The sequence below is a fragment of the Pavona decussata genome, unplaced genomic scaffold, assembly GCF_977016875.1.
Source record: "Pavona decussata unplaced genomic scaffold, jaPavDecu1.1 SCAFFOLD_174, whole genome shotgun sequence".
In the NCBI taxonomy this organism is placed as follows: Eukaryota; Metazoa; Cnidaria; class Anthozoa; order Scleractinia; family Agariciidae; genus Pavona; species Pavona decussata.
In genome coordinates, this window is record NW_028145585.1 from 760,077 (window position 1) to 783,990 (window position 23,914).

Sequence of the window (23,914 nt, forward strand, 5' to 3'; positions counted from 1 at the left end):
TTCTGTACGAAGACGACAACAAGTATAAAGCGTCAAATTCAGCCCCCCCCCTTTTTTTTAAATTGGCCCAAGAGAAATTTCGAGGAGTTGAGTCTTATTCGTGCGCCTTGAATTTGGGAATTTCGGATTTCGCATATAAATCACTGATTTGCGACCGAAGTGAAAAGTTCGGAGTTCCATTACCCACTGCACTAAGGAGCCACTGGTAACGAGTCAGCGGAAGCAGCGGGCTTACACATGCGCAGTCATTGACAGTCCAAAAAGAGACCAAAGTATGAAAATGAAACTTTATTTGGACGCCTAATTTCAAAAAGTAATAATAATAATTAAAATAACGATTTGCTAAAATTAGTACAAAAGGAATTATGAAACAGTTGTAATGAACTAGCAATAATTCAAAAAATTGAAAAAAGAATTGAAAAAAAAGCTATAAATGATTAAAACTCCTCTAACACGCTTTCAAAGCCAATGTCATCGAAGAATAAAAATATGTAAAGACGAAAACGTTTTTGTCTCTCCCTTTGCTGAGCTCTAACTTTTTATATTTTATATAATTATGTACAAGTAACTAACGATTTTTACTTAAATTTACAAGCTCCTTTACATGTTAGTCACTTATCTAGTTTTATCCTGCCCAAGAAATCACGAAACTTGTATTTATAATATTTTTGTGTGTATTTGAAATATCAAGGTTTCGTCTTCCTTGACTAATTATGTTATAAAATGAGCTAAAATGGAAAAAATAGGAAGAACAACTTGCGTTTAAAATTATACGCACAAAGAATTGAATTAACAAAGTTACGTTCTAAACGCCATGCAAATCTTATCGATAAATCAAGTTGGCCAGCAACGGTTACAATTTATCAAAAACTAATTTTTAAATAAAACTCATGATTAGCTCAAGGTGAGTACTATTAACCCATTTGATCAACCTGGGGAATAAAGCAACTTCGTAAATAATCGCCAACTCAAGGACTCAATAAAATACTTCAAAAAGCGAGTGTTTAGAAACTAACCAAATTTGAGAAACACTAAAATTAGTTAAATAGTAGCCGAGCTATGACTGAATTCGTGCTCAAGACAAAATGTGTAAGTCAATTCCAAAAGTTAAAATCTTCAGAAGTGCTTATCTTTTCATCTAGAAAGTGAGGAATATAACGCTTCGTGAGGCGGGTCCCAACCAGTGAGGCATTTGACCATAATAGGCCATATCCGAGTTGCTGTGAGCCTCATTATGAAAGCGAGGCAAAGTTTTTATTACACTTACCTCGCTTTCATAATGAGGTTCACAGCAACTCGGATATGGTCTATTTGCCCACACAGTGGGACATTAAACTTGAAAGCCAAGAAGACAAACACCTGGGGAATTCTTCGGAGGATAATTGCGCTTGGAATTGACTAATAAATAACAAGGCCCAGTCTAGCCCGTTTTAGGCAAAACACAGCGGAAATAAGGGGCGCGAGAAAAGAATATTGTTAGGAGGGATAGGACGAGGGCCTTCATTGGTAGCCTACTCCCGCTTCTTCGCACGATTCTTCCCTCACCTCCTACCATCTATCCGCTTGAGAAAGGCTAGGCTAGTTAAACTAGACCTTACAGGAACGACCTCAAAAGCACTGAGCAATCTTGTTTTACAGTCGACTATCCCGTCCACCAAAACACAGTGACTTCTGCCCAGGAATTCTTTAGTTATCTTCGGCTTCCATAGCTTCTGCTTTTAGCGTGATATGTTTTTGGAAGGCTGGCTTGTAGTCTGCAAAGTCGATATCAGTTCCATATCTCGTTCTGCGAACTTCTCTGCCGCGTAAAAGATCATCCTGTGTAGTGAGAACAAAAGATAGTTAGCAGGTAGTTGTCAGTGTGAATGACACGCCGGTTGTTCGAAAGCCGTTTAACGCCAATCTCCGAATAACAATTAACCGATAGTGGTAAAGAAAAGCCTAAGTTAAAACTGACAAAAAAGTCTTTTTGAGGAGTCTTCACTGATTAGTAATTGAACTCGAACAGGAGCACGTTAACCCAGGATTAGCTTAATCGGGCTTATAACACATGGACCCGGTTGCCAAGCTTCCAAATGACGCCTTATCATTCCAACCAAGTCAACCAACTCCTTACAGTACAGAGGTATAGTATTGTGACATTAGATTAATTGCCTTACGTTCGTAGCTCAAACTCGGGACAAACGCTTTAAACTTCAGTATCAAATACATATTCTCCACACGAATACGCATTAGTGTGGACGGGGCCTGTATCATCGTTCTCCATAAAACCTTGAATTTGGTCATTTCACCAACGACTCATTGTCTTAGAAAGGTTAACGCACGTCTATAGCTATTGTGTTGTTCACTAAACCTTTTTCTTTGTGACGTTCTCGTCTCCGTTTCTCAAGTAGTATAAATTCCAAAATAAGTCCCCCTTCCCAGCCATAAGCCCCCTTCAAATATAAGGCCCCAAAATTCCAGGCAATAAAACACTGCCGATAATAGACCCTCGTGAAAATGACCCCAATAATAGGCCCCCTTGAAAATGACCCCAATACAGTACACTCGGAATTCTTTGGAATTTTAAGATACTCTACTGATTATGTTCTGACCACTTACCGTGGTCGGCTGCGATATCCAGGCTCTCCTCGGAGAGTAAACAATCGGCTGAGGTTTCTCAGTAATGATCCCCAGCGCCGAAGCTGCACGTAACACAGATGACTTGCGCACAGGTCCCACACCAGGCAATGGTGCTGAAGAAGGCGGCTGTAGAGAAACGCAAGAGAAAAACCAATGAAGGGGCTCTGTCACCAAATCTCAGGCTTTATCACGTAATTGTCATAAACAGAGTGAATCAAGGCCCATGTCACACAACTTTAAGACAAGGGCTGTACCTATTGATTATGCTACGCGACAACGTTGTCAGTGGCCGAGCACATATTATCTCAACTCATCAAAAGGAACGCATCATTCAATATGAAGAGAAATAGTGTCAAATCCCAAGAAAATGGAGAGATTAGTATGAAATGTGGATTGACTTAAAAGAATTACTGCTTTTGATAGCAATGTTCCACAGTCTAGTTATCAGGAAAACAGCAAACTTAAGATGATCAATCAATCAATCAATCAATCAATCAATCAATCAATCAATCAATCAATCAATCAATCAATCAATCAATCAATCAATCAATCAGTCAGTCAGTCAGTCAGTCAGTCAGTCAGTCAGTCAGTCAGTCAGTCAGTCAGTCGATCAATCAGTCAATCAATTAATTAATCAATCAAGCTTTATTTAACTAGCCGACCACTCTGGCCATAGTTCTCATATGACACTAGCAGCAACAACAAAAAGAACCACAATAAAGTCAATTGTTGCTTTTTCTTCAAAAGGTCATCTAAAAGCAACAACTTTTAACTGTTATAACTATCAACTCACCTCTTCCTGTTTCTTATCAGTTGCCGTTTTTACACTGGGCATGTGCGTCTTAGAAGCACCCGCTGACTTTGGAGCTTTCTTTCGCGGGCTTCCACCACCTGATTTAGAAATCAAAAGAGTGAACAGGGTTTTGAAAAATGTTACGTTTGCACTGTGCCATGGCACAATCAGGGACATACTCTTGTAAATGCAGTTGCAAAGGAAAACAGATTTAGAACCCACGTATGATTCACATTATACTCACGAAAGGAATGCCTCAACAGATAGGAGAAGGACATACACATATCATGCAGCGTTGGCCTATGTTTACAATGTATCATAAATGGCGGCCGATTTTTTATTCTTTTTTTTTTATGCATGTTGATTAGTCTCACTAACCTCACTTTAGAGTAAAAAGTTCTATGGACCTGATATTGAATTTTGCACCTGCTAACGAGGCTAGTAGGGATAATATTCATGATAATCAGATAAACGAATAATTTAACGGGCGCCATTTATGGAAAAGGTCTACAACTGTACCAGTAGCAAAGCGTCTGCTGCATCTAAACTATACCGTTAGAGTTGGAACAAATTTGGATCTGTGACAAAATTTGTACGGTTACACTATAAAGATCGGTAAAAGGAGGGGAAAGTCCCGCGGGCCTGTCCCTTCCAGTGAACTACCCATTTTTGCTAAACAAAGAAAAAATCTAGTCGCAACATTTGGTCTCTGCGACATGTCACACGAATTCAAAGTGGCTTGAATTGAAGATACAAGTCCTGCAGACTTGTCCCCTCAAAATTATACTTGCCCCTTCGTGTGAGCAGTTCATGGGACAAGTCCCAGGGACCAGTCCATTCACGTACACTTGTCCCAAGGACTTGTCTCTCGTGTGTGCGGACATTAAATCTACAACGGGATTTGACGCCAGAGTAGATCCAAAATAACACCCTCAGTAATGGGAAGGGTACTGTAATTTGCAGGAGATCATGTAAACGAGCTAATGTCTAGGACGGTTATTTTAAAAGTAGTGCACGGCTATGGTTACGAATGGTTAGTGAGCAACGTACTACAGTTCAAGTATAATGGGGAGAAGAACGTGTTGTAACGAGGGGATTTGTAACGGATTTTGGGGAGCTTGCATATAAGATGTATTTATGGCCGGCTGACTGCAATGCCATCCGACTGTTGACAGTTGTTGTTGAGCTCGTGGTCCACTAGGTACTCTTCTTTTTCGGAAGTACAAAAGTTGTACCGGGCAGGTGGAATGAATTAATAAAAGGGTTCTCTAGGCGGAAGGTGTTAAAACTGTTTAAACGACGTCAAAGTTAGAGCTGGTTACAGAGCATTTGCAAACGTTATAAAACAAGGAGCCAACTGTTTTTCAAGTCTGTGATGTACGCCTTGTGCTAACAGGATTTAGAGTAAACAATGCCAAATAAATCGGGTTGGCAACGTTAAACTCAATTTAGAGCATGGTTTATTAAATGCTGTCTAGTAGTGTTTGCGGTCAGAGGAGAAGTGTGTCTGCTTAAGGGGGACAAGAAAGGTGTCCATCATTGAAGGTTTAAATGTGCATAGTTCAAATGAAACTAAGTGCCAACCGAGATTTTCCCGAATACAACAAGCTCCCACAAAGGGTAACTGCATGAATTGATCGTTCAATAACTTGGTCAAATGAGGCGTTTAGTCGATTTTGCTTTTTTGGGATATAGACCATGTGTCAACGGTTTCAAGATACAAAATCAAAGACCACAAAGACAGTATTTGTTTTAGTCAGCACAATTTTATTTCAATAGTGTGTTTACTTTTGGACATTAAGTGCCACGCAATAAATTTTCCATACACTACGAATTTATCTATAGCTACTAGTAAAACTATTAGTCAACCACGTGCGTCTTTTAGTTTTTAAAAGAAACTGTGGTGCTGCGTCGGTGGGGAGTAGAAACGAATGTTTGGTTTATCAACAGAGTTGATAACTAAAGTTAAATTGGCCACCATAAACAGATTCGAGTTCTGGCGTTTGGAGCGTTAGCTCTGACGAAGGGCTAACGCTCGAAACGTCAGCACTGGAATCTCTTTTTCTTCAGTTATTAACTCTGTTGATGAACCATTAAGCATTCGTATTCAACCACACGGTTCGCTCAAACCACCACTTGTGACATGCTCCAAAAGCATACCACTTCTTAACCCTTTCACTGCCACCGGGAAAAGCCATATTTTTGTAAAACGGTAACCGTCAACCCATATTACCAAATGTAATTTATACCAATTGAAAGATTTTGTGTGGGGCATTGCATATACCATTCTACCAAGGACAAAGGAAGTAACAGATTAGATTGAAAAATGTCCAAAACAAAAAAAATAAATAAATAAAAAACCTTAAAAATATGTCAATACGACTTTCACTTGATGTTCATTAAACATGAATAAACCAGTTTCCGATCGATTTTGGAAAGTAGTTGAACTGATTCAGTAACAACCGTACATTGTGCGCTAAACTGACGCAAAACCAAAACCCATCGTTATACAAGTGTTTTTCCGTGCTTCAAAATCGGTGTTAAAGCTACTGGTACTGAAGACCAAAAGAACATGAACATTTAAAACTACCAACTGGCAAGAGAGCTGCCAGCGAGTTGAAGTCAGTCGAAACTCGAGGATTTGAACACTGGCTAAATTGACGCTGGCTTCATCTTCTATCGTCGTTTTCTTGACGTCATCTTTCCTCTCCATTCCTACTCGTCATCACCGCCATTGTCATCGTCGTCCCCAGGCCCTTCGTTGTCATCGTCTCCTTCGTTCCCAAGCCCTTCTCCGTCACTGGACTGCGCTTTAGACTTGGGGCGGGGTGCAAACTTCCCTGGTGAAGCAAGAAGTACGCGCGTCATTGGTACAGTGGCACGTCAAGGGCCTAGGGAGTCTCACTTGCGCGCTTCATCCACATTGGCTTGTCGTCTTCCAAATTAACTTGGCTGTCGTAAAGCTCATCGCATAGATGAAATGATTGTGACTGAAGTATGCTAAACATTGGTATGTCTCGTGCCGCTGAGACTTAGCATAGACTTGGCAAAGAGAAGCAGCTGTATATATTTCGAGCGCAAAGCAGGTGATTCAAGGCACAGGACGACAAAGCAAAGCGGATAAAAACAGCACAAAGAGAAAACAACTACAAGCAATAACACTTTTTTACAGGAAAAATAAAATAAAATAATGAATAAAATAAATCACTTTGCAATGTATTTAGCGCAAAGCACTAATTGGGGACACTTTCCAGATCGAATTGGAAATTTAGAAGTGTTGGTTTTTGAGGAGACGGGAAAACCAGAGTACCCGGAGAAAACCTCTCGGAGAAAGGACGAGAACCAACAACAAACTCAGCTCACATATGACGTCGAGTCCGGGAATTGAACCCGGGCCACATTGGTAGGAGGCGAGTGCTCTCACCACTGCGCCATCCCTACTCCCCTGAGGAGACGTAGATCAGTCCTTTGTGAGAAGAACTGTACAAGGGTGTCCGTTGTATATGGAGTTGAACGTATATAGAGGGCAATGGTAACAAAATTTCCCACACACTGCCCTGTATTTATGTGCTACGCAGTCAACACGATGATCAGCTGTGGAGCATCAGCTTTCTAAGGAAACTTTCTCTGTAGTTTAAATGAGGCAATTCAATTCATTTAAGAATATGGCACAAAACCTATTTAACATGAAGCGGGTAGCGCGGTAAATTTCTTATTTACAAGCAACCGGGCGGGTTTCCTTATAATAAGAATGCAATGCATGATTAATTTGTACGAAAGAGAAGGCAAAATTTTCACCAGTGTGGGGCTGTTGTATTTTGTCAATAATTAAGGATGACGGTGATGCTACCAACGATGTTTTGGTGGCAAGAAAGATCGTTTTAGGATTATATAACACTGAATTAACTTGAAATAATGTGAAAGATGTACTGAAAGACGTGCTGGTGTATCCTCACAAGCGAAAGTTGCTTGAGTACACTGGACAAGGGTTCAGAATTTCGAACAAAAATGACGCAAATTGTTATTCATAGACAAACTCAAACCAAAACTGAACGTGCAAACTGATTCAAATTGCGCTAAAGTATTCGTTTAACCATCTATTAGTATGTTAATTTTCAGCTCTAGCCTATTTAAATATCCGCGTTCATAAACTGATTTTCTCTTGATAATGGAGTCAAGATGACTCCGAAACGATCTCTCTGTTATTTTTTGCATGTCTTTGCTTCAGCAAATCCCTTTTGATAAACACTTGTAAGGGGTGTGAAAATGGAGAGACCAAGAACATAACGTGATTATTTTACATTAAGCAGAAGCAGCGTTCTTGTAACATGGATTTGCTTTCTTCGTATGACCCCCTGTGCCATATAAGCCCCTGGCTTCGGCATCTCATTGTAATCTCTAGTCTGTGCTGTGTCAAAGAGTTATTATTAAAGCATATTTCGATCATAAGGTAAACAGGTGACGTTTGCAGAGTTAACCTTTCGTCGGAATAAAGACACGGGTTTCTAGAGAAATGGTTTTAAGCGTTAGCTTTTTGTTGAAGCATGTCAGATTAAACAACGTTAGTCTTAAACACAAGCTGAACAGAACGACAGGGAAGCTGAAAGAGGAACCATATCAAAAAAGAAAACGCAAAGCAAACATTTAAAATCGGCTCATTCGTCTTTTCACTTCTATTGCGTTAAACAGTCACAGGATAAAAGAATCTCCAGTAGTAAGTACAAACGTGTATAAATTTCCCTGTGAAACTCAATCCGACAATCCGTTGTCAAACTGACATGTGGTGAGAATAGATGAAATAATCAACTTGAGGTTGTCTTTATGAATCACCAAGTTCTCAGTAGTGAGCTTAAAAGAGATATGTTATATTAGTTATATATTTTAAAGGCAATTTTGATGTGAAGCGCTTGTAGACTTTTTAGGAATAAGCGCTATAGAAATAAATTATTATTATTATTATTATTATTATTATTATTATTATCATTATTATTATTATTATTTGTAGTAATAAGTAAGAAGAAATGAGATTTTGATCCTGGAACTCAAGGGTTGCCGTAGCTCAGTGAAGTCTCCATAACCCTCTGATCAACACAATGAATTCAGTAATGATGCCATAGATTGTGAGCTGTTTTTACTATAAAAGACAGATGACGGGCGGACAGCTATTTATAGACGAACAGGCCGTCTTAGAAAGACAAGTCGTCATAGTTTCAAACGATATGAACACGATTTTGGACGAAAAGTTAACTGATAGATGGACAAATCCACGGACAAAAACAGGCGACTTTTTCACGTTCCCCTATCTTGTCCCCATACTGTTCTTATAAAAGTACTGGAGAAAAGTTATTGAAATATCGAGAAAATTCACCATCAGTGATCATATCCTAAGTTCTCTAAAGACCCTCTTGAGATGTCCTCAGAGATTGAATAAGCATTGACATTAAAAGACCACAAAAACCAACATTTCCAAATTCCAATTCGACCTGGAAACAGTGGAGAGAAGAGTCACCCCGTGGATTCCACTGAAATTCCCATTTATTATTTTTCTTTTATTTATTTATTTAAGCATTGACATTAAAAGAAGAAATTTGATGCTGATCACTGTTAGGACTTAAAGGGTTCAGGGCGCGTTCTTTTCGGGCTAAACAAAACATGAAATAAACGATTTTCATGTTCTTTTGGGACCTGTTCTACTTTTGGAATGAACACAATACTTTTGGAATGAACACAATAGTTTTCCTTTCATCGTGCCCTCGATAGCAGAATGAACGGAATACGGTTTCACTCAGAGTAGACTGAAGAATTGCGTTCCTTTTAGGGCCGGCTTTCGGTTTAATCGGAATAGGTAAAATTGTGTTCTTTGGGGAACTGGTATTGTGTACTCTGTTATTCCAGAACTAGATTAAGAATAGACAGAATTGTTCCAAAAAATTGCGCCCTAACAAGGTTAGTCCGCTTAACTTGAATTGTTCGTCCAAAAAATTCTCCGTCCGTTGTGCGTCTTATTTGCAGAATAAAAATAGCTTGAATTGTTCCAAAAGAATGCGCACTAATAAAGGCTAGTTCGCCTATTAAGGTGAATTGTTCGTCCAAAAATCTCCGTCCGTTGTGCGTCTTATTTGCAGAATAAAAATAGCTTGAATTGCTCCAAAAGAATGCGCACTAATAAAGGCTAGTTCGCCTATTAAGGTGAATTCTTCGTCCATAAATCTCCGTCCGTTGTGCGTCTTATTTGCGGAATAAAAATAGCCTGAATTGCTCCAAAAGAAAGCGCCCTAATAAAGGCTAGTTCGCCTAAGATGAATTCTTCGTCCAAAAATCTCCGTCCGTTGTGCGTCTTGCGGTGAAAAAGGCCATTGGGCCACAGTGTCTCAGTTATGACAGAATACAGTGACCGAATTCAAATACCCCAGTCAGATTGACCGTCACTGAAGCCAGGAGTGTTTGCTCCATAATAAACAGCACCAGATCTATAATCAACCGCAGGGCTGTTTCTCTTTGGCGTTACTGTTACATCAGACTCGGCACTTTCTCTGCCATAGAGATATTCAAACCAAAAGGCCTTCTTGGGAGTCGAAGAAAGGCCCCGATAGTTAAAGTACATAGAGTTAGAAGAGGAGACAAGACTACGTCTATGGTGGGATGATCCCTCATCCGAGCTACTCCTCGATAATGTCCCTCGTGTGTGCTTAGTGAGGTTTGAAGTAGGTAGAAAGGAAAGAAAAGAGCCTTGAAAGACAGAAAGAAAAGAAAACAACAGACGTGTTAGATAGTAAAAAAAGTTAAAATGCGCATGTTAAATATTACATAGAATACAAATTAGAGCAAGACAATAAAGAAGTACACATTGATTGCATCTGAACAACAAGCGGTAGTGTTGCAGAAGGATGAGGGCAGAAGAATTGAGATGAAGGAAAAGAAACTGTTAATGGAAGATTTAAAGCTTGAACTTGACACGTTTCTCTATAGGATTCAATGATGACTGGTGTCTGGCCTAATTGTCAGCCTTTTACCGAGTGAAATGAGAATAGATTGGTCTGGTCACAAGTACCTCCATGATATTATACAGTTATGAACTAGACATCATTCAAAACGCCGGGTGCAGTGTTTCTTCTTTTACAAATTGACGACACTCACGTTAGTCGATCGTACTAAAGGACTGTTTGTTTGAAAACGTAACCAACGCTTGCCGTTTTCGTGTTGTGTTCACACGAGCACGCTTCAAAAACGAAACTTTTCGAAACGGAAACTTTTAACACCTTCTCAGGGTGGACAGGATCTCCGTCGATAGGGACCTTTAGATTTGACTACAAGCACGAGATTGAGTACGAGTACGACTAACTTAACATTAAACAACAACTTTACTGATCTAGCCAGTTTGCTTGGTTTAGATAACCGCTTGTCACACCAATCTTGTTTCTAGAGTCTCCTTAAGCTTATCTGCTGGTAAAATACATTTATTTACATTTTTCAAGTATTTTCCTTCATTCTTATTTTCTCAAGTTTCAATATACATATCATACTACTTATTGTGAAGCGCTTTAGAATATTTTTATGATTTAAGCGTTAAACAACGGAAAGGAGAGTTCTGGGGATGTGACTGAATGAAATTTGAAAGTCGTACTCGTACTCAATCTCGTACCCGTACTCTGATCTGAAGGTCCCCATTATGACAAAAAGAGTGGACAAGATTCGAGTGTTCTTTTATCCTTGTGTCCTTCTAAAGACTTATTCAGAGAATCTTTGCAAAATCCCTGACAGAAACTTATAAATACATACGTTTCTTTTTATCCACTGGTGGCGGTATTTCGTCCCATCTTTTCTGTACAATGGCGACCACTCGAGGATCAGCATACGCCTTGGCAACGTCCAATGCAGTGTGTCCTTTCTTGTTTTCGAGCTGAACTTTTGCACTGAAAAGAAAGATAAAAACTAAAAGTTGGTTTTGAAACTGGAATGAATAAATCTGTAACACTGCAAAAATTATTTTGATCTACTTTTGAAAGAGATAGAGGATATTACATGACCGCGCGTGTTGAAAAATATTTCACTCGTTCGCTGCGCTCACTCGTTAAATATTTTTCAACACTCGAAGAGAAATTTCTTATCTCCAAGCGGCCATGTAATGTTCTGTTTATTATATAAACACCAATGAAATACCAAATCATTGCAAAAGGCGCGATTTATCATGTAACCATATCAGTGGTGATCTTTTCACGTGTCAGGATAACATGTTATTTTCACGTGTGAAGATATCATGTTTTCGCGCGAAAGCTCACCTGGTATTTCACTGGTGTTTATATAATAATAATCCTTGCAAGACCGCATTTTTCCCCTTTTTACGGTAAGAAACAAACCGTTAAAGCCCACTGAAGTCTCATGAACCTCACTGAAGGAAGATCAAAGATCTGTAACTTAGTTTGACTTCAGGAAAGGAAATGACCACGAACAGTCATTTATTTCTCTCAGAGATAGTAAAGCGAGCGAACCACGCGAGGCAGACGCGACGCGAAGCAATCTCCGCGCGCGCTCGCGTGCTTCGCTCGCTTTACTATCCCTTTAAAAATAAGGAATAAAGGACTGTTCGTAGTCTAGGAAACACGCTGGGATTCAGTTTTAAAAAACATATTTTATTTTCCTCGTTGACGCGTTCAAAATTGGCCTCGAAAAATGCTATTTTCTTGGGTCGCTGAACTTTGTCTGTATAATAAAACTGCCTTTTTTTAATAAGAAAACCTGACAGCTATCAATTTTTGGGCGGTAAACTTGACGTGTGAATCAATGAGAACCATGCAAATTACAAAGGTTTGAGTGTCATGTTAATCAAAGCACTCTAGCCAGCTAAAGAGTCAGTAAGAAATAATACTTCCCCATTTTCTAGGCTAATAAAATTTTAAAAGCAAGTAGTTTCCGGCCTTATAAGCAAACAAGCATTTTCGAAATGACATAAATGGCCTTTGTCGCATTGAAATGTTGCTTACAAATGCAAACTTCGCGCTCTCAGCTCAATAAGCCAATCAACCAGGTGATTTTTAATTTGATTACACAACTATCGCCTTGATCTTCAAAAGGCAGTTCGTGCATCACACCCACTGTTTTTGGCCAATTTATTACGCGGAACGTTACTTAAAGGTTCTTAATCAAGTTAATGCCATATAAGCTCTTAAAAACATGAAAGCTCTTTCCTTATAAGCTTTTCAGCCATGAATACAAATTATAATATTTGGGAAATGTTACGCGCGCGCATTGTTCATGCGTCACGTGTTACACTAGCCTTCTTCACAACATGTCACGCGCGAGTACTAGCGTCAATGTACTGCCCTTCACAACATAGCCTGTGTAGCTGGCGGTTTGGTTGGGGTTTGGTAGCGGAGCCGCGAAATGAGCGGCTTACCGTGAGAAGAATGGGGACGAGGAGTGTCCTTCCCTCTTTCCCATTCTTCTCGCGGCTTCGACGCAGGCCACAAAACCCCAGTAAAACCGCCAGCCACGCAGGCTATTCACAACAAAAGCAAACAAACCCTTTAGATATGAGCAGCTCTACCACTGATTCCCTTGAGCTCTCTATAGCTCTCATCAGCGGTGTGCCCCCGTTGATTGTCTGTGCGTCTATTTCTGCTCCTTGTTCAAGCAGTAACTGAACAAGATCCACCTGCCCCGAGTGACAAGCGTGATGGAGGGCAGTCCATTTGAAGTTGTCTCTAGCATTGATGTCAGCGCTGGAAAATAAAATGTATGGAAAAAAAAAATACATTAAAAATTAAACAATTGAGAATGCAAAAAAAATTTACATTGCCATATATTTTCGTCTGCATTACAAGTTCAGCGCTTATTTATCCTTTGTTTTTTTTTTTTTTTCCAAGTTGACTACAATGAGTACGTTTCCTCTTGTTCTTGCCTAGTCATGTTATCTACCATTTACAACAACAATAACAAAGCTTTATCTGAACAAAAACCACCATTCGTGGATGGTGCAAGACCAAATCAGTGAAAATTAAGAGAAAAGACGAGACCAAGATTTCTTGAATAGAACAGTTATAAACGTTTCTCGTGACCAGATAACAAACGATTGGTTGCATGATTGGTTTAGCAAATGTTTAAGGTCAGATCATGTAGACACTGCAAATTGACTAACCCAATCTGTAACAGGTAACAAGCGACATCAATATTTCCATGAGCACAGGCTGCCATTAGCGGCGTCTTGTAATACTTGTCTCGCTGATCCACACATACGCCTCGGCTAAATGCTGACTTTAATGTCTCTAAATCTCCTACTTTAGCAGCATCACTAATATTCATGTAAGTAATATCTGTAAAAAGATAGATTTCAGTATAAAAACAAAAAATGTCTCAAATAAATCATTTAATTTAAATGAGAATCAATAACTTCTTTGAGAACGATTTAACTTTAAAAATAAGCGCTAAAAGCGAACGACGTTTTGACCATTCAATGGTCATTTTCAAGTTCAGTGATGAACACTGAACAGTCATTTGCTCTGAGTGCTTATTTATGTCAATGTATTATTAACGTATTACCGACTACAACAAAAAACTTAGAATTTCAGTACCTACCACAACATTTTTAAGGTGAATCAATTGCATCATGCATGACGATTGAAAACTAACCTGGAAAATTGAGATACCATGAGGAGTCATCTTGTATCGGATGTGAGGGAGGATTATCACGGTCAAATCTTGTATTGTCTGTAAAGTGCTAAATGCAAAACAACCGAATGTAAATGTGAATTTCACACGGTTTGGAAACAAAATAAATATCTGCATCTGTGCCTCCAGTTTTTACAAAATGTTAAATACAAAATAAATAAATAAATAAAAAACCTAATTATTGCCTAACAAATATGCGTAAGAAGACTAATTTTATGATGATGTCCAAAGTTCGGACTTGTGTTTCATCAGATATCCAAACACCTTGAAGTCATTGAAAACAACTCGGCTGCGCCTCGTTTTTTCAACCTACTTCTCAGTGTTTGGATATCACTTTGAACATTGGTTTACAAGTTCGAACTTTGGACATCATTCCACATCAGTTATTTCATGAAGTCAACATAGATATGCAGAGAGGGTCAGTAAGGAGCAGAGTCTTTCCTTTTCTTCCTTGATTCTCCTGTAGAAAGTGCTTTGAGTTTCCCTAAATAACCCCACAGCAGTAAACTGTGTTTTTACTTAGGAACAACTGACAGACCCAAGGTCAATGAGCAATGCACATACCATATATCTTTCTACAAAGTCTGCTGGTGGTCCCCCATGTCTTGTCCGTGGTCCGTCTGGTGCTGTGCAAATGGGAAGCGGGATTTTTGTCTTTCCCTAAAAAAACAAAAAACAAAACAATTAGCTGTCTTTAAATTACATTAATATAAAACTCTTTGTTGTAAGGCCTACACAAAAAGAACACAATTTTGTGATGGGTAATTTGTTAGTAAATTTCCCAAACTCAGCAATTGGTTGCACTTTCTACTCTCCCCAATTTATAAGCTCCCCAAGCTTATAAAATCCAAGATGGCAGCTATACCTTTTGATTGGCCAAGATATTTGCATGATGCTAACTGAAATAGCTGTATACAGCTGTTTCGACAAAGGTTGTCCAAAACAAGCTGAAAGCATACTATATGCGACAATGCTGAAAGGTAGTCTGGGAAATACCCAATACCCAGCAAAGACTTGAGATAGCGGGCAAAATGAATTCTGAGCTTTTATTGAAATTTATTGGGCATTTCCCAGACTACCTTTTGGCATTGTCGCGTATGCTTTTACACTTTTTTGGACAACCTTTGTCGAAACAGGTGTACAGGTAGGATCCCAAATGTCCATCATATGAAAACAAAAATATAATGATAGATATATCCGTTACCTTCTTTTTCTTCCCTTTCTTTCCACCACCTTTTTTCTTCTTTTTCTTCAAAGTAAAGAGATGGCTTTTTAATGTGAGTTACCAATTAAAGATAAATGAGAGAGTTTGCAATTTCAGCATTTGAAGAAACTGCTACTAACTAAAAATCCATGATTACATTTTACAGTGTGAACAAGAAATATAATTTACCTTTCCAAGTACTACCATAAATTGCTGCAAAAGAAAGATAGAAAGGATGAATACATGAAAAATAAAGTATTGAGTTTAACTGTACATACACTAACCCTTAAAAAAAAAGAAAATTGAATAAACAGTAATGTACCTAAATGTATTTCCTGTCCCTGTCTGAACCCTTTAGTGGAAACATTCCATTTAACATCCACAAAACATGATAAAAAAAAAAAACATGCCTACAATGTTACAGGTAATTATCTTAGCCCTACCTTACTAATGAACTTTTTACAAGTAATAAACAGTGCATAATCTATAGCATCTTCTTTGCTCAAGTCGTGCATCTGTGCCAGTTTATTTAGATCTTCTACGTCTACAGGACAATCTGTCAAGAAAACACGAAAAATCATTGGCACTGCTGTGTTGCCCACAAACAAGGAAAAAAAAAACATCCACATGAATGTCCCTCAGACGAGGAGAGGCAAACTGCTTCACATGTATTCAAATAATTTGAATACATACGTATCAGGGGTTTCATTATGCAGTTCCAGAAAAAATCCATACCCACCCCATTGAAGGTCATTGGAAATTCTTAGCTGGAGGGGGGTCTTAGAAGTGTAAATTTTAGAAGCAAAGTATGAAGCTTAACTGCAATTTCCTGGGGAGAGGGGGGTGCAAACAGAAAAAAAAAGTTGTGGGGGAGTATGGAAATTTTCTGGAACGGCACATTAAGATTTTGAACAGGTGACCAAGAAGTTTAGTGCAGGTAGGCCAGAAAGTTAACTTGGATGTGGTCTTCAAAGAAAAACGTTGGCGAAGATACTAAAGGCCTGCAGCAGATAGACATGATGGTCAAATTGCCTTGTGCCTGCACAGGCTCTTAATGGAACCCCTGTTGTGTGTCTAAATTTATCATCAGATGCTGTTTCCTGATCAATACTCACTTATTGTCTGTAAACACATGACAAAGTTGTCCTTGGTAATTTTTCCTTTTCTGCCCCCATCTTCTTCAGGATCAAACTGATAAAAAATGTTCAGCACCTTCTCCTCATGCTCTTGGATCCAGTCATAAAGCTGTGCAATAGTAAAAAATAAATGATCACAAACCAATCTGGATGCTGAAAGAAAATCGGAGTAAATCACTCAAAGGTGTGTTTGGCTTTAATATTAATAAGCTTAGACGCTCGGGAGCTTAGGAGGTCTCCACTGAAAACTGCCTTAGCGAGCTATGGATTCCCTTGTTAAATATCATTATTATAATAATAATAATAATAATAATAATAATAATAATAATAATAATAATAATAATAATAATTATTATTATTATTATTATTATTATTGTTGTTGTTGTTGTTGTTGTGCCTTGGTATGTAGCTAGTTAGTGATTGATGTTTTAATTTTTTTAAATACTGTATAATGTCAAATGTTCTTAACCTAGCCATTACTCAAGTATAACTTCAGTTTTCTGATAAGCACAAAGAAATTCTCATGGAGTAAATTTACAACTCCCACTGAATGAAACGCTGAGTTTACCTCAAGCATCTGGTACCTTATTTCACTAATGTTCCACCGAGTTAAGTGCAAGTCATGTTGGCTGCTTATAACCTATTTTGACACATCATTTCCGACAAACTGGCCCCACCCTCTGAAGACTTACCCTAATAGCATATGGCTCTCCTGTTCGACTGCCTCCCTTAGACAGCTTAGCAGACTGTTTTTCAGCCTTGCGGCATTCTTTTAGAGCCTCCTTATGTTCATTATCCTTTGCTAATAATCTGGGTGTTTTCCCCTCTTTGTTCTTTAACGTTGATGGACAACCTGTTAGCATAGGTGCAAATTTTGAATGAGCATGATGATGCATGAGTATAATTAGGCAAATGATACATAATGTAACACATTGTTTCCCTATTCTGAATGAATAAAAGTGACCCTCAGTAAATGAGTTTGAAAGCACAGTTCAAGAAAAGCAGCTAAATTTATGGCCACCTCTTTGCTCTTGTCCTGAAGATGATTTTTCTGAGAAAAAAAAAACATCGGATGCACCCCTAGGGCCAGGATCAACAAGGAGTAACCTGAATTTGCAAGTCAAATGAGTTCAAGTTGCAGTCATAAATATATCTGAATTTGTGATCACCTCTCTGTGCCAGAAATTTGCAAACTGGTCCATATCCCTGCTGTGCAGAATAATGAAGGGGTGTGTTTCCATCTAAAGCAACTTTGCCAAGATCAGCACCATAAGCTGCCAGCACCCGGATTACTTCAAAGTGACCATTCAGCGCAGCCCTGTAAAGGCCGTGAAATTGACACAATGGATACTTACAAAAGAAACTTATTTTTAGGTTTGATACCCTACATTGAATATCTGCTTACTAGTCTGCTTTGTCCCTCAAAAGACAGTGGGAGGCGGATGGGGACATCGAGGTGAACACAGCACCTGAGACAGACCCTCCACCCCATTCTCTAATTAGACAAGAGGCAAAATGACACTTAAATTTCCATTTACTAACTACACCTAGGCCTACTGCTGAGAACACCTAACAAAACCCCAGAGGCTAAAATTTCTAAGAACTAGCACAGACAGTGGAGCTGAGGGAGATGAAATAAACCTTTTTTCCTTGTGCTAACTCTAAGAGTGAGCACAAAGAAACCAGGAGTATTTGTCTCTTGCTTCCGTCATCCTCACACCTCATAGTTGCAGCATGCAGCTACAATTTCACATTTTCCTTCATATATCCCTCTTCAGCTAGAGAAGCCACCCTTAGGCAATAGCATTTTTTGGCCACTGACTCTAAGACCCTTTTTTATATTTTTTACACCCATTTTGCAATCACTGGCGATCCTTGCAATCTGATTGGCTGCCAACAGTGTGATTTATTCACAAATTGCACTATCTTTTGCTCTAAATGGCATCCTTTTTTTAGCCTATCAAAATGAAAATGAAATAATAATGTTATACTAATAATAAAGTAGTATTAACATTATCATTTGCATAATTTATGTATCAGCATTTCCAGTTCCCCTTTCTTAAACACTGGGTTTCCTGAAGTGGATAAAATCATTAGTATTGACAAAAAACAAACAAACAAAAAAACTGTTTGATTTCAAAATGGTTGTAATTAAGTGGTAATTGAACTTCGTGCCGTGCAATTTTGGTCTGAAATAATATTTATTTTAATGATTTCAAATTGAACTTGCGCTGCATGCTCATTTGATTTTGAAATTACGTGTATGATTTCACTGAGACTAAATTGCACTTCACTCACTTCAATTACCATTAAATATACATAATTTTATTTTATTGATTTCTTCAAAGTAAATTGCCTTTGTATAGCTAATGAAATTTCAATTCGGCAGCATACAACATGCATGATCACCGTGCAGCACTGCTAACCTGTGTGCCGCATGGTTATTTTCACTGTCAACGGCATCAAAATCAGCTCCAGCCTCCAAGATCGCCCTGACACACCCCACACTTCCAGTAGCACAGGCAGCATGAAGCGACGTCTGGCCAGTGGTCTGAAGGGTAAACATCAAGTTCACTTATTTTATAACATGTTTAACAACTTATAAAAGGAAACTAACACTGACCTTTTAGGACTGAAGTTTGACATATACCTCAAAGTTTGGTTTATAATACTCAAGCTCAGAGAGGTCTTTACAATTGTACAGTAATATTAAATTAAACTGGCAGGAGTGGTTCGAATTTGAGTAAATCAGGGCTTACAGTGCTGAGGCATCGTACCTGTCAATAAACACTTCATCAAGGATGCAAATGGTTCTAGGTTTACAGTGCTGAGTGTCATTAAACACCTGCATCAAGGATGCAAGTTCTGATGAGTTCAAAACTTTCGGAAAGAATACAAGTCATGAAGTTGCCAGAAAGCAACTCCAACAGGTCGGCTCATGTGCTGACAATGCTAAAGACTCTTAGTTCAGCTCCTGGAAGGATTTTGGCGGCAGAGGGAAGACAACTGGCCGTTTGAAACAGAAACCATTAGAAAATTTTCGAAAAGTTGTCAAAAATTGTAATTGCCATTGGAAAAATGGTATTTGGGCAGTGCTTACTGTAAGTTCATTGGCAACTAAATGTTAAGATCAAGTGGATTTAATGGTACAAGGACGTCTACAAGAAACATTGATACAAATGACCATACATGTGCATCTTTCACTCCGTTTTTATTCGATTTTGTTTGCTAAAAAAGATTATTTCAAAAGACATGCTTTTCATCCACACTTGTTTTATGGATCTGCTTTCATTTTTGTTTTGGTATCCACTTGGGAACACTTGAAAACAGAATTTTATTTAGAAAACAAAGTTCTGCTTTCTAGTGTCTCCTATAGATGTTATCTTGTTGTTATCTTACACCTCTATTTTCTTTAACCTCCATTATTTTCCATTTTTTGTACGTCACTTTTGCCTAAGACTTTTCTAAACCTGTAGCTTGAAATTAGGCTTTTAAACCATTTAAAATGGGCGAGATAAAAACCTTGATTAATGTTTAATCATCGATTAGCATATATCGGCTTTTAAAACAACCGGTCCCTGGTCTTGCTGTCTAAACATGATCATTTAATTAAAAGAACAAAATAATAATAATTAAAAACATTACAAAGAAACACTTGATATTACAATACATATACAATAAACAAGACAGTAAAATTCAACAATAAAATCGAACAATGATTCGGAGTCATCATGACACCATTTTCAAGCTCAAAATGATTAAGAATAAACTGCCATGATGACTCTGAAACAATGTTCAATTTTATTGTTGATTTTTACTTGCTTGATTACAATCTCAACAAAAACATACCGCATGAACACTATTGGGGTCTGCCCCAGCAACGAAAAGTGCAGTGACAATGTCATCAAGTCCAGCTTCCGCAGCTACTAACAACAGCGGTTGCCCTTCTTTGTTCTGGTAAAAAAAGACAGAAATGAGAGATGGTATTGGGTAAGTCTACAATACATGAATGTGTACTGTAGATCTCAGCTGCATGTCTTTAACAGTGTTAATTACTACCTGATTGAAAAAACGTTGTCATGTACAAGGTATATACAGTGAACAATAAGACCCAATAGCTTTCTGGGGAGTGCTTTAATTTACATTCATCATTAGAAAATAAAAGCATGTGCAGTTTTTAGGGCTAAAAATTCACATATTGCTATTATGGATAAAGAGAAATATTTGCATGCTAATTAAATTACCCCATAATTCCAACAGGTTGCATCGTTTACAATTCACAGTTTGCACAGGACATCATTTTTTCAATTGAGTACATAATGCCCTGGTTTACATGTAGTTGAAAATTTATGCCTTGAGGCATTTATTGCAAACTTGGTACTTTTATTTAATTTGAGGGAGTGTTTACTTGAGGGAGTTGTTTGATCCTGATGGCACCCCACATGTTAATCTTCCAGTTGTTGAATTTTGGAATTGAAAAGGTTAGAGTTTATAGCTGAGATTTCATTATAAATAATTAATTGATAGACATTTAATATATTATTAAATTTAAATCCCTATTACATAGCCTAGTTATCAAATATCAAATGCATACACGTACTCAACCAAAATGTAGCAAGCACCATAATCCCAAGGGCGTCCCTTCAAAGCACCAAAAATTCAATTGTTTCTCAAATTCCCTTTCCATGAATTTTCACAGTATATTTCTCTGGTCACTCACTGAAGAAGCAAACATCAAACCTACCACATAATTAACAGTTGCACCATGTTTTAAAGCAATCTGCAGACATTCCAGATGACGTTTGGTAGGCTGGATACAGTAGAACAAAATTCCTTTTCCTTCAATGTCTCTTACTAATGCACAAAGAAAATGTAGAAAGAGAATTATCAACTGCCAATTTATTGACAGTTACAAGTATGTAGTTAGACATCATAGATCTATTTAAACAAAGATTCCGTTTAGAAAAGTGATCCATAAAAACAGGGAATGGGTATGGGAAGATATTTATATTTTATGCATACAACCTACATGTATAATTATCTAACTGTTTCTGATCCTTTCTTGTTTTCGTAACCAAATAGTGTGAAATAAAATTATTTGGTTCTGATTTGAATTGACATGTAAACGGCCTAGACCCAAGTTCTGGGGGGAATTTCTTAATTTAAAGTTGATATTAATTTAACATTAAACTTAAAGAAACTTTTACTTTAACTTGCTTACTTGTCAAGTCTGTATCTGCCTCCGTCAACAGAGTCAAAGCCTGCACATGACCAAACTCTGCAGCACGCATGGCTGGACTCCGCCCTTTCAAGTCCACCATGTTTGGACTTGCACCATGATCAAGGAGAAAAGTAATCATCTTCTCATTATTCTTACATGCGGCCAGGTGAAGTCCTGTCTCACCATGTTCAGGTTCTGTTTAAAGCAAAATTAACATTACTAGTCTGTTAGACAGACCTAGTCCATACAAGGCCTATGACTCTTTTATGTTTCGCTATTTGTTTTTATCTTCCAGGAAGGTCATTTGAAGTCATATGGTATTCTACTGTCATCCATGGGAGAGGGAACAGAAGGGGCTAATGTGTTACCTTTGCTTAAGGTTTTATGCATTTTGATACTGTTCATGTACAAGTGAATATCATCTTACAACAGGAACTTGAAATGTAGGGATATGCCTATTACAGCCAACTATCCCTGTGCAACCACCTTTTATATTATTAGCGACCACCTCCTAAAAGCAACTACTTTTCCAAAATTTTCCAGTCAAATCGCTATAGTTGGAACCTCTCGTAAGTGACTGCCAACCACTTATTGAGCTTACCTAGAAGTTTGAAATTTTCTGTAAATCATGTTGTTTTTGACCTCCAGTAAGCAACCACGACATGCATAATCAGATCTCATGATGGGTGCTAATTGGATAAATTATGCGATACACTGTACTACTTAATTTGTGTGATTAATTATCACTTGTCTTGTCAGGAGCCAATGGCTCCTGTAATGTACTTTTACAACATGCAGTTCCAGAAAAAATCCATACCCACCCCATGGAAGGTCCTTGGAAATACCTAGGGGGAGGTCTTAAAAAGTCAAAATTTTAGAAGCAAATGTATGTAGCTAAACTGGGATATCCAAGCTGGGGGGGGGGGGGGGGGGAGGGACCAAACAAACAACCTTCTATGGGGGGAGTAATTGTTTTTTTTAGAACTGCACAATGGGGGAGGGAAATAGCTCAACATTTTGGGTGGTTATGAAAGTTTAAATGTATTTCGGAAATTTTTCAAATCTTGAAACCTTGTTTGTTTTTTTCCTTCTCACGATTAGTACACTGTATACTGTATTTAAGTTTTATTCAGCCTATTTAATTTTAAACAGTTTGGTCATTGTTATGAAAATCTGGGCATTCCAATGTTTAAAAATTAAATTCTTAGCTGTCTTAACTTTAAGTCTCTGTTTTGTCATATTTGATTAACCATTCGTGTGATGAGCATCCTGAATGCAAATGAACTTATACTCTTCACAAGGACTATAATAATCTACTACAGAACATATAACATTGATCCTATGCTAACTATTACACATTGTGTTGAACAAAGAATTTTTTTATCTGGAAGAAAGCTGATTGACCTTTTGATCTCACAATCCATATGCCATTAATGTCATTACAAATCTTTGTAGGTATTTTAATGAGGAAGTATCTTTTATAATGTAGCTTATGAGTTTATGCAGATTTGCGTTGTTTTCTACACTGAAACAAAACACATAAAGCTACATAAAGAATGGCTGATTTAGGTTAGTGCCTAAATAGGAAACAGAAATGTGGAATGTGTTTTGAAACGTCTTGTTTTATATAAGTCTTATAAGTTCTTATATGTTATTTAAACCAAATAAATTCTGACAGAGATTGAATTAAAGTAATAGTAAGGAACGCCTCAAGTCACAAGTACTTAACAGAATGACAATCTTTAAAACTCTAATGAATGTCCCTCTGAAATCAATAATAATTTCCGAAAATTAGCCTTCATTTATTAAATTTCGCGCCTTGTAAAAATCAACAAGGTACTGTATGTTATGTCACCACTGCGCGAAAATCTTCGGAGACTATAACTTCAAACACAACGATTTCAAACAGTTAACAAATTTACCTGAGTAATTGATCAAATATGGAACTCCGTGAGTTGTTAACTTCTCAATTTGTTCCACATCCTCGTTTCGAACAGACTGAAGAAGCTTTAGAACTTGGAGTTGCTCTAAACGATCTTGCGCGATCGGCATTGCTCTAAATCGCCGGTTTGCGGGAAAGCGCCCCGCAACAACCTCTCTACTTTCTTATTCGTATCGATGAAGGTCCCTCGCGTTAATTTTAACTTTCCACAGCGAGGAGATTTCATGAGAACGACCGCAAAAGTTGGAAGTTAGGATGTCATCTTCCCGAGCGGCTAACCATAGCTTTTCTCCCGTGTCTCCAGGTCTCGTTGTCAGGGAATCTTGAGGGC

At 38.0% G+C, this 23,914-nt stretch overlaps 1 protein-coding gene across 2 annotated transcripts; it reads right to left on the reverse strand.

Moving 5' to 3' along the window:
- Positions 1-273: 273 nt before the first annotated feature.
- LOC146463853 (ankyrin repeat and EF-hand domain-containing protein 1-like) lies at positions 274-23,905 on the reverse strand. 2 transcript variants are annotated; one of them, XM_085083884.1, is made up of 19 exons: positions 23,564-23,904; positions 21,642-21,836; positions 21,165-21,274; positions 20,270-20,374; positions 18,847-18,971; positions 17,590-17,738; positions 17,113-17,273; positions 16,400-16,529; positions 15,728-15,840; positions 15,474-15,497; positions 15,285-15,329; positions 14,645-14,740; positions 14,042-14,129; positions 13,551-13,725; positions 12,937-13,134; positions 11,195-11,328; positions 3,416-3,513; positions 2,602-2,748; positions 274-1,818 (listed from the first exon to the last, which is right to left on the reverse strand). In XM_085083884.1, exons 1-19 carry the CDS (start codon positions 23,691-23,693, stop codon positions 1,687-1,689), a joined length of 2,355 nt encoding a protein of 784 aa, XP_084940010.1. In that variant the 5' UTR covers positions 23,694-23,904; the 3' UTR covers positions 274-1,686. The 2 variants fall into 2 exon arrangements, with proteins under 2 accessions (XP_084940010.1, XP_084940011.1); XM_085083885.1 differs by lacking the exons at positions 274-1,818; positions 2,602-2,748; positions 3,416-3,513 and adding an exon at positions 5,162-6,255 and having other exon boundaries at positions 23,564-23,905.
- Positions 23,906-23,914: the final 9 nt, after the last annotated feature.